Below are 15,456 nucleotides of genomic sequence, written 5' to 3'. Positions count from 1 at the left end.
GTGAAGCGTCACGCATCCGCGTTGCAGAGATGGCACTGGGCATATAGACGCCGGGGAGGGGAGGTTGACTTCACGTGCGGCAATGCCGGGGAGACGTGACCCGCTCTCATCGCTGAATGCACTCCGCTCGTACTACACTCGGAAGTGATCATCGGAGAAACAGATGAGACGAGTGGTGGCGGATGGGTTCCGCGTAAGCTTTTTTTTGTTGTTTGTGTGGTTAGACGTGTCTGTGCATGCATGGCTGCGGTGAGCACCGGTTCAGAGCCCTTGGCATGAGGTTAGCGCAGTTTGGGTGGTCCTCCCAGATAGGACTCGGGCTGTGCGGGAGACCCTGACTCTCCTCTCCTTGCAGGTGAGACCCTCTGATGAGGCTGCTGCGGTGTAATGATGCTTCAGAGTAACCTAGCTGAGGAGGTGAGTGTGTATAGTGCGGGCACAGGGGAGATGGGCACATTGGAAAAGGTAAGCGCTAGGGCCAGGGCAGGATAATGCAGCACTTTTTTTAATGTCTTCATAATGAGATGCATTTGAGTATAATAGTGGTCTGTCAAACAGAAACCATAGAATCAATCTGCTTTAATGACTTTAGGCTATTTAGTTATATAGACTAAAACAGAGCAGGCCACCTGGAATTGCAAAGGTCTGCAAACTCGGTCCTTATTACCCCACACAGTGCATGTTTTGCAGGTAACCCAGCAGGTGCACAGGTGTATTAATTACAGTTTTTGTTTGTTTGTTTTTGTTTTTTTTACCCCAATAGCTCACTTCCAATTTCATTAACCCCTATGCATACCTCCCAACACCACACTCTCCAGGACGGACACTCCTCTGCTTCTGGACTTTTCTCTTAATGTATGATTGCTGGCACCTGTTTTGAACAGGTTCATGGATAAGAAAGGTGTTTCACTACAGGTGATTGCAAGCCTACATTAAGAGAAGTCCAGGAGCAGAGCATTCCATCCCTCCCGGAGAGGGTCATTTTGGGAGGTATGCCTACGGATTCTTGAGCTTTCAATTTTGTGAATTCAAAGGCTGTGTTTATGTTGATTGCAATGAGCTGTGCAGGAATAAGAAATTGCAGGTGCATAGTCATATGGTGCACACACACGGTGCGATTCTCGCATGCTATTTGATCTTTTTAGTTCAAATAGCACCGTGTGTTTTGTCCCTTGCAATGCGATGTGCGCTCCTGTCTAGTCCATATCTCAAGGCAAAATAGTATGTGCAGGTATTTTTGTACTACAGCGCACATAGTACATTGTAGTGTATTCAAAACTGGATGTAGTTCACATAGCATACCCCACTTAGTCCAAATTGCATAGCACACATTGTATAGGCTCAAATCACAAATAGCACCGTGTGTGGGCACCATAAGCCATAGGGTCTAAAGGTGTGTACACACAGTGAGTTCCTTGATATGCATGATTTTGACACTGATTTCCTTTGAACTCGGCCAGATAGTCAAAATTATACATAGACAAAATCTGTACTAATACCCCTTTTACACCAAAATCCCTGGTCTGACCCAGGATCTGGAACACTGTTCCAAGCCAGGTCAGACGTGGGACTCCCCCCACCCCCCCATTTACACTGCAGTGCCGAGCACCGTTTACACTGCACCCGGGTGCAGTGTCTTGTGGGCCGGCACCTAGAGATGTCCTCTCCAAGCGTCTGAAAACACTTCAGAGTGGGACTCCGGAGCGTCTCGCCGGGGGCAAGCACAGTAATCTGGAAGCTGCCCCCAGCCTCCCCGCGCTTCCAGGCACCAGACATGGCGCTGCAGTCTGCATGGACAGCATGTGCCATGCCCCCAGCCGCAGCATGGCAAACAGCACGGCGCACACTGTCTGCATAGACAGCGTGCACCGTGACCCCCAGCCACCCGACCGCCCGCCAGACACTGCGGTACGGGAGGTTTGCCATGCTATAAATGGGTGCCAGGTTGGCTGACCCGGATTACCCATTTACACCGCCTCCTACCCCGGGTGTTACCCGTGTCCAACCCTGCATATGTGCCGTGTTGGATTCCCGGAAAAGTGGACCTGGGGTTTAGGAGAAGGACCCTTTTACACCACCTGCAGTCCCGGGATTTTGTGCGCTCCCGTGCAAAATCCCAGGATATTTCAGGTGGTGTAAAAAGGGTATAAGTGCCAATTTTGACTATACTTTGTACTAGATAGTACATTAGATAGTCAACATAGCCTGTGCAGGAAAATCAATCTAGCCTTGCGATACCGACCCTGCGGGACCGCGCATCAGGATTGAAATGGTATCGCAAGCTGTCTAACACCTTGAGATGTGCACTAACTTTCCTTAAGATTTCTCATACGTCCTAGAGGATGCTGGGGATGCTTCAAGAACCATGGGGTATAGACGGGATCCGCAGGAGACATGGGCACTTTAAGACTTTTAAAGGGGTGTGAACTGGCTCCTCCCTCTATGCCCCTCCTCCAGACTCCAGTTAGATTCTGTGCCCAGTGAGACTGGATGCACACTGAGGAGCTCTCCAGAGTTTCTCAGAAAAATACTTTATTTTAGGTTTATTATTTTCAGGGAGACCTGCTGGCAACAGTCTCCCTGCATCATGTGACTGAGGGGAGAGAAGCAGACCTACTTCTGTGAGTTTCAAGGCTCTGCTTCTTAAGGCCCATACACATTAGACGATGTCGCTCTGTGAGCGACATCGTCTAACGTTTCCCCCTCCCGGGCCGGTCGGTTGGCGGCCGCCTGTACGCACTGAGCGATATGACCGCTCATATCGCTCAGTGATGTCACGCCCCCGCCAGCCCTGCATGCAGGTCGTGGACGACAGTCCACATCCTTCATGCATGCCCTACCGACAGCGACGATCGTTGCCGACCCGCGGGGCCGCGCATCGGTCGTCGCTGGCGGCATACACACTTAACGATATAATGAGCGACGTCGCTCAAGGAGGGGGAAAATGAGCGACGTCGCTCATTATATCGTTAAGTGTGTATGGACCTTTAGGCTACTGGACACCATTAGCTCCAGAGGGTCTGATCGCTAGGTACGCCTAGATGCTCGTTCCCGGAGCTGCGCCGTCACCCCCCCTTGCAGAGCCAGAAGTCAGAAGATGGGTGAGTAAAAGAAGATCAGAAGACTTCAGTGTCTTTGAGGTACCGCGCTGCGCGCCATGCTCCCACACACACAGCGGCACTACAGGGTGCAGGGGGGGTGCCCTGGGCCGCATAATACCTCATAAATACCTGGCAAAAGAGGAATACAGTGCTTTGCCACTATGTCCAGACCCCCACCAGTATAAAGAATATGAAAATTAGTGGGACTGAAGCGCGCCATTAACGGGGCGTGGCTTTGCCCTCACAGCTCTAATCGGCGCCATTTTCTCTTCACAGAGTTGCAGAGACGCTGGTCCTGACCTCCTGCACTGCTGTACAAGTAACAGGGTGCAAAACGGGGGGAGGGGGAGGGCACAGTATTTTGGTGCTGTTTTATTAGTATAGAAAGCGCTAACAGGGCTGAGGCATTATTTTAATCGTTTCAGTACCGGGATAGGCGCTGGGTTGTGAGCTGGCAAAACTCCCTATGTGTTTCTCTAACAGGCTTTGCTGTGGGTCTGTCCCCTATAGCCCCAGTGGGGTTGTGGGTGTCGGTACGCGTGTGTCGACATGTCTGAGGCTGAGAGCTCTTCCCAGGAGGAGGCTGGAGTGGGGACAGAAAAGACTGTGGGAGCGTCTGTGTCGGCACCGCCGACGGCTGATTGGGTAAATATGTTGAGTGTTTTGAATGCAAATGTGGCTCGGTTGAATAAGAGATTAAATAAATCTGAGTCTCAGAACCAGACATGGAGAAAATCCATGGAGGATGCATTGTCGCAAGTTCAGACCCCCTTGGGGTCACAGAAGCGTTCATTTATCCAGATGGCGGATACAGATACCGACACGGACTCTGATTCCAGTGTCGACTATAGTGATGCCAGATTGAATCCTAAACTGGCTAAGAGCATTCAGTACATGATTGTGGCAATAAAAGACGTATTACATATCACGGAAGACCCTGCTGTTCCTGATACTAGGAAACTGCATGTTTACTCTTGCTCTCCCTCTTTACACCCTTTCTACCCTCTTGTCTCTCTCTTTACATATTCCTTAAAGTTCTGTGTTATCTTTTTCTTCTTTTTCTCTTACATTCTGTTGCACATTGCTTAGATTTTTGACTAGTACAGGTTGAGTATCCCTTATCCAAAATGCTTGGGACCAGAGGTATTTTGGATATCGGATTTTTCCGTAATTTGGAATAATTGCATACCATAATGATATATCATGGCGATGGGACCTAACTCTAAGCACAGAATGCATTTATGTATCATATACACCTTATACACACAGCCTGAAGGTAATTTTAGCCAATATTTTTTATAACTTTGTGCATTAAACAAAGTGTGTGTACATTCACACAATTCATTTATGTTTCATATAAACCTTATACACACATCCTGAAGGTTTTTTAATACAATATGTATAATAACTTTGTGTATTAAACAAAGTTTGTGTACATTGAGTCATCAAAAAACGAAGGTTTCACTATCTCACTCTCACTCAAAAAAGTCCGTATTTCGGAATATTCCGTATTTCGGAATATTTGGATATGGGATACTCAACCTGTATATTCTTCTTCACATAAACAAAATGATATGTTCTATTTCAGTATTATAATAGGTTACACCTCTACTGATTTCTAATGAATCTACTAGACCGCAGACTCTTTTTACAGTTTAACAATGTCTTGCTGAGATTCCATAATAAGTCTACTGTTTTCTCTTATTTGATGTAACCTAATTCTGCATTACCTAATAAAATATTCTTTAAAAAAAAAAAAGGAAACTGCATGTTTAAGGGAAAAAAACCTGAGGTGACGTTTCCTCTCTCTCATGAACTGAACGCTCTTTTTGAAAAAGCTTGGGAAAATCCTGACAAGAAGTCACAGGTTCCCAAGAGAATTCCAGTGGCATATCCGTTCCCCTCTGGGGACAGGGAAAAGTGGGAGTCAACCCCCACGGTGGACAAAGCTCTATCGCGTCTGTCCAAAAAGGTGGCGTTTCCGTCTCCTGACACGACAGCTCTAAAGGATCCTGTGGATCGTAAGCAGTAAAGTACACTAAAATCCATTTATGTCACTACAGTTACGCTGCTCAGGCCTGCCGTTTCATCGGGATTGGGTGAGTAGCGCCATTGAAAAGTGGGTAGATAACTTGTCAAGGGCATTGTGGAGTCATCAATGGAAAGCTTATGCTGACTCTAAGAAGACTATGGAGTCTCTGCCGTTTAACGGTAGTGTCTTGTTTGGTGACGGCCTCACTGACCTGGTATCTACGACTACCGCGGGTAAGTCATCGTTCCTACCTTATGTTCCTGCACAACAAAAGAAAACGCCCCACTATCAGATGCAGTCCTTTCGGCCCAATAAATACAAAAAAGGACGAGGGTCTTCCTTCCTTGCTACGAGGGGAAGAGGAAGGGGAAAAAGGTCACAGGCTGTGGCAAGTTCCCAAGAGCAGAAGTCCTCCCCGACTTCTACCAAATCCACCGCATGACGCTGGGGCTCCTCTGCGGCAGTCCGCACTGGTGGGGGCACGTCTACAACTGTTCAGTCAGGTCTGGGTTCGCCCGGCCCTGGATCCTTGGGTATTAGAAATAGTAGCCCAAGGGTACAAATTGGAGTTTCAAGATGTGCCCCCTCACCGATTTTTCAAATCGGCCTTGCCAGCTTCTCTTCCAGAAAGGGAAGTAGTATGCGCTGCAATACTAAAGCTGTGTCAAAGTCAAGTCATTGTCACGGTACCCCCATCACAACAGGGGGAAGGCTTTTATTCGAGCCTGTTCGTGGTCCCGAAGCCGGATGGCTCAGTCAGACCGATTCTGAACCTAAAATCCCTCAACTTCTATCTAAAAAAATTAAAATTCAAGATGGAATCTCTCCAAGCAGTGATCTCCAATCTGGAGGAGGGGGATTTTATGGTGTCGGTCTACATAAAGGATGCCTACTTAAACGTCACCATATATCCTCCACATCAGGCTTATCTGAGGTTTGCTGTCCGGGATTGTCATTACCAATTTCAGATGTTGCCGTTTGGTCTGTCCACGGCTCTGAGGATTTTCACCAAGGTTATGGCGGAAGTTATGGTTCTCCTGCGCAAGCCGGGAATCACAATTATCCCGTACTTGGACGATCTCCTGATAAAGGCGAGATCCAAGGAGCAATTACTGAACAACGTTACTCTCTCCCTGACAATTCTGCAACAACATAGTTGGCTCCTAAACTTGCCAAAATCACAGTTGGTTCCGACAACACGGCTGTCGTTCTTGGGTATGATTCTGGATACAGAATTACAGAAAGCTTTTCTTCCAGTGGAAAAGGCTCTGGAAATACAGAACATGGTAAAACAGATTCTGAAACCGGAAAGAGTGTCGATTCTTCAATGCACTCGGTTGCTGGGGAAGATGGTGGCGGCCTACGAGGCCATTCAGTTTGGCAGGTTCCATGCCAGGGTGTTTCAGTGGGACCTGTTGGACAAGTGGTCCGGGTCTCACCTCCACATGCACCGGAAAATAATCCTATCTTCCAGGACCAGAATCTCTCTCCTGTGGTGGCTGTACAGTTCTCACCTCCCTAGAGGGACGCAGGTTCGGGATCCAGGATTGGATCCTGGTGACCACGGATTCAAGTCTCTGAGGCTGGGGAGCAGTCACACAGGGGGAAAATTTCCAGGGAAAATGATCAAGCCAGGAAGCTTGTGTGCACATAAACATTCTGGAATTAAGGAATTTACAATGGCCTTAGGCAAGCGGAACATCTTCGCGGTCTGCCCGTCTTGATTCAGTCAGAGAACGTAACAGCAGTGGCGTACATAAACCACCAGGGCGGAACAAAGAGCAAAGCGGCGATAGCGGAGGCCACAAAAGTTCTTCGCTGGGCGGAGAAACATGCAAGCGCTTCGTCAGCAGTCTTCATTCCAGGAGTGGACAACTGGGAAGCAGACTTCCTCAGCAGACACAATCTCCATCCAGGAGAGTGGGGTCTTCATCAAGAGGTCTTTGCATGATGGCGTCTCACCTCAACAAGAAACTTCAGAGATATTGTTCCAGGTCGAGGGACCCTCAAGTAATAGCGGTGGACGCCCTGGTGACACCGTGGGTGTTTCAGTCGGTCTGTGTGTTCCCTCCACTTCCACTCATTCCGAAGGTGATAAAGATCATAAGAACAACAAAGGTTCAGGCGATCCTCATTGTTCCGGACTGGCCAAGGAGGGCTTGGTATCCAGATCTTCAAGAATCCTCTACGAGAGTACCTGTTACAGCAAGGACCGTTGCGTGTATCAAGACTTACCGCGGCTGCGTTTGACGGCATGGCGGTTGAACGCCAAATCCTAGCCCGAAAGGGTATTCCCAGTGAAGTCATTCCCACACTACTTCAGGCTAGAAAAGAAGTAACTGCGAAGCATTACCACCGTATTTGGAGAAAATAATAAGATTTTACTTATCGGTAAATCTATTTCTCGTAGTCCGTAGTGGATGCTGGGGACTCCGTAAGGACCATGGGGAATAGACGGGCTCCGCAGGAGACAGGGCACTTTAAGAAAAAATTTGGATTCTGGTGTGTTCTGGCTCCTCCCTCTATGTCCCTCCTCCAGACCTCAGTTAGAGAAACTGCCCAGAAGAGCTGACAGTACAAGGAAAGGATTTTGGAATCCAGGGCAAGACTCATACCAATCACACCGTATAACTTGTGATAAACTTACCCAGTTAACAGTATGAACAACAACGGAGCATCGGATCAACCCTGATGCAACCAAACATAACCCTTATTTAAGCAATAACTATATACAAGTATTGCAGAAGAAGTCCGCACTTGGGACGGGCGCCCAGCATCCACTACGGACTACGAGAAATAGATTTACCGTTAAGTAAAGTCTTATTTTCTCTAACGTCCTAGTGGATGCTGGGGACTCCGTAAGGACCATGGGGATTATACCAAAGCTCCCAAACGGGCGGGAGACTGCGGATGACTCTGCAGCACCGAATGAGCAAACACAAGGTCCTCCTCAGCCAGGGTATCAAACTTGTAAAACTTTGCAAAAGTGTTCGAGCCTGACCAAGTAGCTGCTCGGCAAAGCTGTAATGCCGAGACCCCTCGGGCAGCCGCCCAAGAAGAGCCCACCTTCCTTGTGGAGTGGGCTTTTACTGATTTTGGAAGCGGCAATCCAGCCGCAGAATGAGCCTGCTGAATCGTGTTACAGATCCAGCGAGCAATAGTTTGCTTAGAAGCAGGAGCACCCAGCTTGTTGGATGCATACAGGATAAACAGCGACTCAGTTTTCCTGACTCTAGCCGTTCTGGCTACATAAACCTTCAAAGCCCTGACCACATCTAGTAACTCGGAATCCTCCAAATCACGAGTAGCCACAGGCACCACAATAGGTTGGTTCATATGAAAGGATGACACCACTTTTTGCAGAAATTGTGGACGGGCCCGCAATTCTGCCCTGTCCATATGGAAAACCAGATAGGGGATTTTATGTGACAAAGCTGCTAATTCAGACACACGCCTAGCTGACGCCAATGCTAATAGCATGACCACCTTCCCTTTACAAACGTCTGGACTTCAGGAAGAGAAGCCAGTTCTTTTTGAAAGAAAATGGATAGAGCCGAAATCTGGACTTTAATGGAACCCAATTTCAGGCCCAAAGTCACTCCCGACTGTAGGAAGTGAAGGAAACGGCCCAGCTGGAATTCCTCCGTAGGGGCATTCCTGGCCTCACACCAAGCAACATATTTTCGCCATATACGGTGATAATGTTTAGCCGTCACGTCCTTCCTAGCCTTAATCAGCGTAGGAATAACCTCATCCGGAAAGCCCTTTTTCTGCTAGGATCCGGCGTTCAACCGCCATGCCGTCAAACGCAGCCGCGGTAAGTCTTGGAACAGACAGGGCCTCTGTTGCAGCAAGTCCTGTCTTAGAAGTAGAGGCCATGGGTCCTCTGTGAGCATTTCTTGCAGATCCGGATACCAAGTCCTTCTTGGCCAATCCGGAACAATGAGTATTGTTCTCACTCCTCTTTTTCTTATGATTCTCAGCACCCTTGGTATGAGAGGAAGAGGAGGAAATACATAAACCGACTGGAACACCCACGGTGTCAGTAGTGCGTCTACAGCTATCGCCTAAGGGTCTCTTGACCTGGCGCAATATCTGTGTAGCTTTTTGTTGAGGTGGGATGCCATCATGTCCACCTGTGGCAGTTCCCACCGCCTTGCAATCTGCGTGAAGACTTCTTGATGAAGTCCCCACTCTCCCGGGTGGAGGTCGTGCCTGCTGAGGAAGTCTGCTTCCCAGTTGTCCACTCCCGGAATGAACACTGCTGACAGTGCTCTTACGGGATTCTCCGCCCAGTGAAGAATTCTGGTGGCTTCCGCCATCGCCACCCTGCTCCTTGTGCCGCCTTGGCGGTTTACATGAGCCACTGCGGTGATGTTGTCTGACTGAATCAGCACCGATTGGCCGCGAAGCAGGGTCTCCGCTTGACTTAGGGCGTTGTATATGGCCCTTAGTTTCAGGATATTGATGTGAAGACAAGTCTCCTGACTTGACCACAGACCTTGGAAGTTTCTTCCCTGTGTGACTGCCCCCCACCCTCGGAGGCTTGCATCCGTGGTCACCAGGACCCAGTCCTGAATGCCGAATCTGCGGCCCTCTAGAAGGTGAGCACTCTGCAGCCACCACAGGAGAGACACCTTGGCCCTGGGGGATAGGGTGATCAGCCAATGCATCTGTAGATGTGATCCGGACCACTTGTCCAACTGATCCCCTTGAAAGGTCCTCGCATGGAACCTGCCGAAGGGAATGGCCTCGTATGATGCCACCATCTTTCCCAGGACTCGCGTGCAGTGATGCACCGACACCTGTTTTGGTTTTAATAGGCCTCTGACCAATGTCATGAGCTCCTGAGCCTTCTCCATCGGGAGATAGACCCTCTTCTGGTCTGTGTCCAGAATCATGCCCAGGAAGGGCAGACGAGTCGTAGGAATCAACTGCGACTTTGGGATATTTAGAATCCAGCTGTGCTGTTGTAACACTTCCCGAGAGCGTGCTACGCTGATCAGCAACAGCTCTCTGGACCTCGCCTTTATGAGGAGATCGTCCAAGTATGGGATAATTGTGACCCCTTGCTTTCGCAGCAGCACCATCATTTCCGCCATTACCTTGGTAAATATTCTCGGTGCCGTGGAGAGACCAAACGGCAACGTCTGGAATTGGTAATGACAATCCTGTACCACAAATCTGAGGTACGCCTGATAAGGTGGATAAATGGGGACATGAATGCATCCTTTATGTCCAGAGACACCATAAAGCCCCCCCCCTTCCAGGCTTGCAATGACCGCTCTTAGCGATTCCATCTTGAACTTGAACCTTTTCAGGTATATGTTCAGGGATTTTAAATTCAATATGGGTCTGACCGAACCGTCTGGTTTCGGGACTACAACATGGTCGAATAATACCCCCCTCCTTGTTGAAGGAGGGGAACCTTGACCACCACCTGTTGAAGATACAATTTGTGAATTGCAGTTAACACTGTTTCCCTCTCGTGGGGGGAAGCCGGCAGGGCCTTCGGTGAGGGGGCATCTTCTCAAAGTCCAGCTTGTATCCCTGAGACACAATATCTATTGCCCAGGGATCTAACAGGGAGTGAACCCACTTGTGGCTGAACTTACGAAGGCGTGCCCCCACCAGGCCTAGCTCCGCCTGTGGAGCCCCAGCGACATGCGGTGGACTTTTGTAGAGGCCGGGGAGGACTTCTGTTCCTGGGAACTAGTTGTGTTGTGCAGCTTCTTCCCTCTGCCCCCGCCTCTGTCAAGAAAGGACGCACCTCGGACTTTCTTGTTTCTTTATTCGAAAGGCTGCATTTGATAATGTCGTGCTTTCCTAGTCTGTGCAGAAATATAAGGCAAAATATCAGAATTACCAGCTATAGCTGTGGAGACCTGGTCCGAGAACCCTTCTCCACACAATCCTCAGCCTTCCATATGCCTCTTAAGTCGGCATCATCTGTCCATTGCATATTCTACAGGACACGTCAATCAGAAATCGACATAGCTTTGACTCTAGGACCCAGTATACTCATGTCTCTGTGGGCATGTTTTGTATATACATATCTCTTAAGACAGCATCTTCTCTCTCTCTCTCTCTCTCTCTCTCTCTCTCTCTCTCTCTCTCTCTCCTCCCCCCTCTCTCTCTCTCTCTCTCTCTCTCTCCTCCCCCCTCTCTCTCTCTCTCTCTCTCTCTCCTCCCCCCTCTCTCTCTCTCTCTCTCTCTCTCTCTCTCCTCCCCCCTCTCTCTCTCTCTCTCTCTCTCTCTCTCCTCCCCCCTCTCTCTCTCTCTCTCTCCTCCCCCCTCTCTCTCTCTCTCTCTCCTCCCCCCCTCTCTCTCTCTCTCTCTCTCTCCTCCCCCCCCTCTCTCTCTCTCTCCTCCCCCCCCTCTCTCTCTCTCTCTCTCTCTCTCCTCCCCCTCTCTCTCTCTCTCTCTCTCTCTCTCTCTCTCTCTCTCTCTCTCTCTCCTCCCCCCCTAGGGTCTCAATATCTGCTGATAAGGTACCTGTCCACGCTGCCACAGCGCTATAAACCCATGCCGACACAATCGCCGGTCTGAGTAGTGTACCAGAATGTGCACGCTATCTGCAGGATCCCTGAGAATAGCTGTTACGTCAGGGCTACCTTTTGGGCAAACGTGACACCCTCTAGGGGAAGATTCCCATCATATCCTGGCCCTAGTGGGGAAAGGATACTGCCTGGGAATCCTTTGTGGGAAACTGCAGTCTCTTGTCTGGAGATTCCCGCTCTTTTTCATCATGAGAGGAAGAAAATTCACCTCAGCTTTCTTCCCCTTAAACATGTGTACCCTTGTGTCAGGGACAGATGAGTCATCAGTGATATGCAAATCATCTTTTATTATAATAATCATATATTGAATACTTTTCTGCCATTTTGGCTGTAACTGCATTATCATAGTCGACACTGGAGTCAAACTCCGTGTCGATATCAGTGTCTATTATTTTGGATAGTGAGCATTGAGAGACTCTAAAGGTCTCTGCGACATAGGGACAGACATGGGTAGATTTCCTGTCTGTTCTCTAATCTTTTGTGCAATAAATTCACCTTAGCACTTAATTACACATATCCAAACAGGTGTCGGCGTTGTCGACGGAGACACCCTCTTACACATTTGCTCCATCTCCTCCTTAGGGGAGCCTTTTACCTCCAGACATGTCGACACACACGTACCGACACACCACACACTCAGGGAATGCTCATCTGAAGACAATTCCCCCATAAGGCCCTTTGGAGAGACAGAGAGAGAGTATGCCAGCACACACCCCAGCGCTATTAACCCAGGAATAACACAGTAACTTAATGTTAACCCAGTAGCTGCTGTTTATATTGATTTTTGCGCCTAATTATGTGCCCCCCCCACTCTTTTTACCCTCTTCTACCGTGTAACTGCCGGGGGAGAGACTAGGGAGCTTCCTCTCATCGGTGCTGTGGAGAAAAAACATGGCGCTGGTGAGTGCTGAGGAAGAAGCCCCGCCCCCTCGACGGCGGGCTTCTGTCCTGCTTTTATGTACAATTTTGGCGGGGGCTTATACATATATACAGTGCCCAACTGTATATTATGCAAACTTTTGCCAAAGAGGTCTCTAATTGCTGCCCAGGGCGCCCCCCCTGCGCCCTGCACCCTTACAGTGACCGGAGTATGTGGGTTTAGTGTGGGAGCAATGGCGCACAGCTGCAGTGCTGTGCGCTACCTCATATGAAGACTGGAGTCTTCTGACGCCGATTTCGAAGTCTTCTTGCTTCTGTCACCGGCTTCTGTCTTCCGGCTCTGCGAGGGGGACGGCGGCGCGGCTCCGGGATCGGACGACCAAGGGTGCGATCCTGTGTACGATCCCTCTGGAACTAATGGTGTCCAGTAGCCTAAGAAGCAGGACCTATCTTCAGTGAGTAGGGCTGCTTCTCTCCCCTCAGTCCCACGTAGCAGAGAGTCTGTTGCCAGCAGATCTCTCTGAAAATAAAAAACCTAACAAAATACTTTCTTTTTAGCAAGCTCAGGAGAGCTCACTAAGTAGCACCCAGCTCGTCCGGGCACAGATTCAAACTGGAGGAGGGACATAGAGGGAGGAGCCAGAACACACCAGAATCCAAATTCTTTCTTAAAGTGCCCTGTCTCCTGCGGAGCCCGTCTATTCCCCATGGTCCTTACGTAGTCCCCATCATCCACTAGGACGTTAGAGAAATGTGTATTGGTGTGAATCCAAGAAGGCTCCTACGGAAGAATTTCAGCTGGGGCGTTTGCTCCATTTTTTGCAAGCAGGTGTGGATGTGGGCCTAAAGTTAGGCTCCATTAAAGTACAAATTTCGGCCTTCTCTATTTTCTTTCAGAAATAATTGGCCTCCCTTCCAGAAGTTCAGACCTTCGTGAAGGGCGTGCTGCACATCCAACCTCCCTTTGTGCCCCCAGTGGCACCATGGGATCTTAATGTGGTGTTGCAGTTCCTGCGATTTCATTGGTTTGAACCTTTTGCGTAAGGTTGTTGAAATTCCTTACTTGGAAAGTAGTCATGCTGTTGGCCTTGGCATCCGCAAGGCGGGTATCTGAATTGGCGGCTTTGTCTCACAAAAGCCCCTATTTAATCTTTCATGCAGATAGAGCGGAGTTGAGAACTCGTCAGCAATTTCTGCCAAAAGTGGTTTCATCGTTTCACGTAAACCAGCCTATTGTGGTGCCAGTGGCTACTGACGCCATGGCGGAATCGAAGTCTCTCGATGTGGTCAGAGCTTTGAAAATCTATGTCGCCAGAACGGCTCAGATTACGAAAATAGAGGCTCTGTTTGTCCTGTGGGCTCCCAACAAGATTGGGGCTCCTGCTTCAAAGCAGACTATTGCACGCTGGATCTGTAATACGATTCAGCAGGCTCATTCTATAGCAGGATTGTCGTTACCGAAATCGGTGAAGGCCCATTCTACCAGAAAGGTGGGCTCATCCTGGGCGGCTGCCCGAGGGGTCTCGGCATTACAGCTTTGCCGAGCTGCTACTTGGTCGGGATCAAACACCTTTGCAAAGTTTTACAAGTTTGATACCCTGGCTGAGGAGGACCTCTTGTTTGGTCAATTGGTGCTGCCGAGTCATCCGCACTCTCCCGCCCATTCTAGAGCTTTGGTATAAACCCCATAGTTCTTGAAGTGTCCCCAGCATCCCCTAGGACGTATGAGAAAATAGCATTTTAATACCTACTGGTAAATCCTTTTCTCTTAGTCCGTAGAGGATGCTGGGCGCCCGTCCCAGTGCGGGCTGTATCTGCAGTTATTGGTTATGGTTACACACATGTTGTGTTGAGTTCAGTCAGTCTGGGGCTGATGTTAGTCATGCCGTTGCATGCGTTGTTGTTGAATGCCATGTTGTACGGCGTGTTGAAGGTGTGAGCTGGTATGAATCTCACCTTAGTTTAAAAAAAAAAAAAAAATTAAATAAATCCTTTTCCTCTAAATGTCTGTCTCCCTGGGCACAGTTCCTATAAGTTGAGTCTGGAGGAGGGGCATAGAGGGAGGAGCCAGTTCAAACTCCTTTTAAATTCTTAAAGTGCCCATGTCTCCTGCGGATCCCGTCTATACCCCATGGTTCTTGAAGCATCCCCAGCATCCTCTACGGACTAAGAGAAAAGGATTTACCGGTAGGTATTAAAATCCTATTTTTGACTATATAGTCAAAATCCTACAGATTTATCTCACTGTGTGTACTCACCTTTAAACTCTCTTCTCAGGACCCCCATACAGCCAGCGTTTTCCAGGTCACCCAGCAGGTGCACAGGTGTATTTATTACTCACTGACAAACTTTAAAAGGTCCACAAGTGGCGCTAATTAATTTGCTTGTGATTCTGTGAGGAGACCAGAAAAACATGCACTGTGTGAGGTCCTGAGGACAGAGTTGGAGAACCTGTGGTCTAAAGGGCCCTGCGCATTTGTCGATTTGGCCGATTATGATAATATTTTTTATTTTTTTTATCAAATATTTTTTACATACTCACTGAACCGTTTTTTCTGGACGATATGACATTACAGCAGTATCGTCCGAATTGGCTTGCAGGTATAAACGATGATAGACCATCGATGACCAACTGCGGGGATGTGCATCGTTCATTGTTGATGCATCCACGCTGAATTATATGAACGATTTTTTTCTCTTACGTCTTAGATGATGCTGTGGTCCACATTAGTACCATGGGGGTATAGACGGGTCCACCAGGAGCCATTGGCACTTTAAGAGTTTGAGAGTGTGGGCTGGCTCCTCCCTCTATGCCCCTCCTACCAGACTCAGTTTAGAAAATGTGCCCGGAGGATCCGGTCACAGCTAGGGGAGCTCTACAGAG

General features: G+C 48.8%; 1 protein-coding gene across 5 annotated transcripts in view; it reads left to right on the top strand.

Moving 5' to 3' along the window:
* The first annotated feature begins 46 nt into the window (after positions 1-46).
* SNX11 (sorting nexin 11) overlaps positions 47-15,456 on the top strand; it is a 56,268-nt gene continuing 40,858 nt past the window's right edge. For 2 of the 5 annotated variants that reach the window (XM_063959616.1, XM_063959612.1), the window contains exons 1-2: positions 47-193; positions 356-417. In XM_063959616.1, coding sequence (XP_063815686.1) covers positions 388-417 — 30 coding nt within the window. In that variant the 5' untranslated portion in view covers positions 47-193; positions 356-387. Of the gene's footprint in view, positions 194-255; positions 281-355; positions 418-15,456 lie in introns of those variants that run through there. The other 3 variants (XM_063959613.1, XM_063959617.1, XM_063959614.1) reach the window with 3 other exon arrangements.

This window comes from Pseudophryne corroboree, chromosome 3 (genome assembly GCF_028390025.1).
Source record: "Pseudophryne corroboree isolate aPseCor3 chromosome 3, aPseCor3.hap2, whole genome shotgun sequence".
NCBI lineage: Eukaryota > Metazoa > Chordata > Amphibia > Anura > Myobatrachidae > Pseudophryne > Pseudophryne corroboree.
This window is presented reverse-complemented; position numbering and strand designations above follow the sequence as displayed.